The 2,742-nt window shown below is 44.3% G+C and overlaps 1 protein-coding gene across 1 annotated transcript in view; it reads right to left on the reverse strand.

Moving 5' to 3' along the window:
- The window catches only part of ERBB2IP (erbb2 interacting protein), a gene marked incomplete at its 5' end in the record, with an annotated part of 35,863 nt that overhangs the window by 17,298 nt on the left and 15,823 nt on the right, over nt 1-2,742 (reverse strand). The window contains 2 exons of the mRNA XM_009070279.1: nt 2-1,409; nt 2,500-2,683. Coding sequence (XP_009068527.1) covers nt 2-1,409; nt 2,500-2,683 — 1,592 coding nt within the window. The remainder of the gene's footprint in view (nt 1; nt 1,410-2,499; nt 2,684-2,742) is intronic.

Consider the following 2,742-nt stretch of genomic DNA (forward strand, 5'->3'; position numbering starts at 1 on the left):
TTGATCTCTTGGAAGGACTAGTCCGTGAGTAATTGAAGTCACTAACTGACATAGTTCTCTCTGGGATCTCGTTCACCGAGGGCCGAGCGCTCTGCGGTCGCGGCATGTTGGGGCCATCGATGCTGTATGTCCTGGCAGAGAGAGGTCTCTGCTGCCCTGACATCACTGGTGGAGCTCTTCCCATCGAATGCAAATCTCTGTACGTTAAATAATCCCCTTCAGGAACCTGGGCCCGCCTTGCAGGCCCACTATCCCCAACATTTACTGAGGCTGTGGAAGACACACTGCTCTGCCTCTGCAGAGTGTGCCTGGCCATTCCTGGGAGCAGCCTGTCACCGGGTGGAACAGCCCACATGTCCACGTGTCTCCCAGCCATCCGCTGGTGCGTGCCGTACGCGGCGCTGGCTCGGACGTTGTTGTGGTTGGAGAAGTTCATGTTGGCAGAGTGCTTGACATAGGTGGGGGTCTCCGTGCTGTCAGAGCGAAGCAGACGCGCAGGAGGTAAGGTGCCTGGTTCTCCCTGGGTGCTTTGCTTCTGGGGCCACAAGGCATCTTTAGCTGCAGCACTGCTGCTGTACTGGATGTTGTACTGCGGCGCGCAGAGCCCCTGAGCACCGCCTGCTCCTGATCCCCTCACCACGTTAGCACCTTCAGGGTTGTGATTCGAGTCGAACTTGAACACGGTTTTTGCCGAAGACACCAAATCAGATGATGACGACGACCCAGGAAACACCTGCAAGGGCTGATCGTACAGTAGAGTAGCAGATTTGCTTCGGACTATGTTTTTTCCATCTGCAGCATCTGATGCTGATTTCATCACCGAGCTTGGCTGTTGAGATCCATTCTCACTGACAATGTCATAGATCTTCAGGCCACCACTGTCCATACTGGTGATGCTGTGAGACTTCATGACAGGACCACTTCTCTGTGGGGACAAGTCTTCAGTGCTCCTTGAGACAGACAGTTCAGCAGACTCACCATCAACTGTAGTGCTTTTCCCTAGTTTGTCTTTGCTGGGGGACGCCACTGTTTCCTCAGGATGTCCATTTACTTTATTTATAGGATATTTATTTCCATTCTCCAAGTGCTTACTCTCTTCTTTTGTGTTGTTATTCAACAGGCCCATTACTGAAACCATTTTCTGTGTTTCTAACCTTTCCACAGGGACTGGCACTGCCTCTTCACTAACCAGCTTATTGATATTCATGTTTATTTGGTCTAACTTGTGAGACTCCTCCATGGGAGTGCTTAGATCAACACCTTTTCCTATCAGGCCTAATCTTTCCTCAATGCTTAATTCATATTCAGACAAATTTGTAACATTTTCCTGCACATTCAGTTTTTCTTCCACTGTAATGTTCAATTCTCCTCCATTTTGCAAAAGGTTATTCAGGTTTTCATCTTCTCGCCTGGAAAAAACAAAGATCATGTTAAAAGAAATCCCTGAAGGAAACAACATATTTCCCTACGAACTGTTTCAGAAAAAAATATCGTTAACATGAAGCACAGATGGATTTATGATTTGCTATCTTGCCACTGAAGGAATGTGTTATCTAGAGGCCTCAGTTGGGCAATGTTTGCATCATCTGATCTCACAAATTCAACAAAAATGATTAAAACCAGTTTAAAAATGTCAAAAATTATCAAGTGACAATGACTCGACTTTTTAAAATCAATTTACTGTAAGTTCCATGACAATTATGGACAATTATCTTGTTTCTATTGGCAATTTTTGAAAGAAATGGCACTTTCTAACTCAAACTTCTGCAGTAATTCCATTGCCTGTAAGCTTCGAAAAGCCTTTAACAGACATGTTAGCAATCAAACTGATCTTCAAAATTAAGCAAATAGAAACTGTCAAAATAGCATATTCAGGCTCCTCAGCCTAGAGAAGACTGTGTGGAGACCTCAGAGCAACTTTTCAATATCTGAAGGACCTACAAGGAGCTGGAGAGGGACTCTGTGTTAGGAGCTGCAATGATAGAAAAGGAGTAATGGGTTCAAACTGAAGGAGGGAAAGTCTAGGTTGGATGTGAGAAAAAATTTTTTACTCTAAGGATGGTGAGACACTGGCACAGGTTGCCCAGGGACGTGGTGGCTGCCCCAACCCTGGTGGTGTTCAGGGCCAGGCTGGATGAGCCTTGAGCAACCTGATCTAGTGAGGAGGTGTCCCTGCCCAGGGCAGGGGGTTGGGACTGGATGATCTGTAAGGTCCATTCCAGCTCCTAAATTCTGTGATACTGAAGTATTTTCCAGGACTAAGAGATTGTAAAGATAAAATTACTATGCCCTAGTATTAAAAACATGGGAGCCATGTATTTTACACTAAAATCGGTCTCTGGATTTTTTTTTTAAAGGGAACCTTATTAACCTTAAGAGAACATTATTAACTTTATTTAAAAATATTAAAATATAATGATTCTAAGGAAGGAACACAATATGAGTAGTAAGTTACACTTATCTATGACATTTGCCTGGGGTACACAGTATGATACAAACCTGATCTTGGATAAAACAGCAGCGTGTGTTTCTTTATCAGGAGAACAGAGAGAAATATCTTGGCTACTGTCAGTGTTTAGGGAAACGGAATCAGACATTCGAGAAGGAGAGGAGCAGTTGCTGTTATTCTGATTGCTATTGTGGGTTGCTTCATCTGACAGGGAATCAGTGTCCTTTGAATCATCTGAAATGGAAGTTTGCCAATTTAGTTAAACACATACATCTGTTCAATAGCCATTTCAT

The sequence above is a fragment of the Acanthisitta chloris genome, unplaced genomic scaffold (assembly GCF_000695815.1).
Source record: "Acanthisitta chloris isolate BGI_N310 unplaced genomic scaffold, ASM69581v1 scaffold26282, whole genome shotgun sequence".
In the NCBI taxonomy this organism is placed as follows: Eukaryota; Metazoa; Chordata; class Aves; order Passeriformes; family Acanthisittidae; genus Acanthisitta; species Acanthisitta chloris.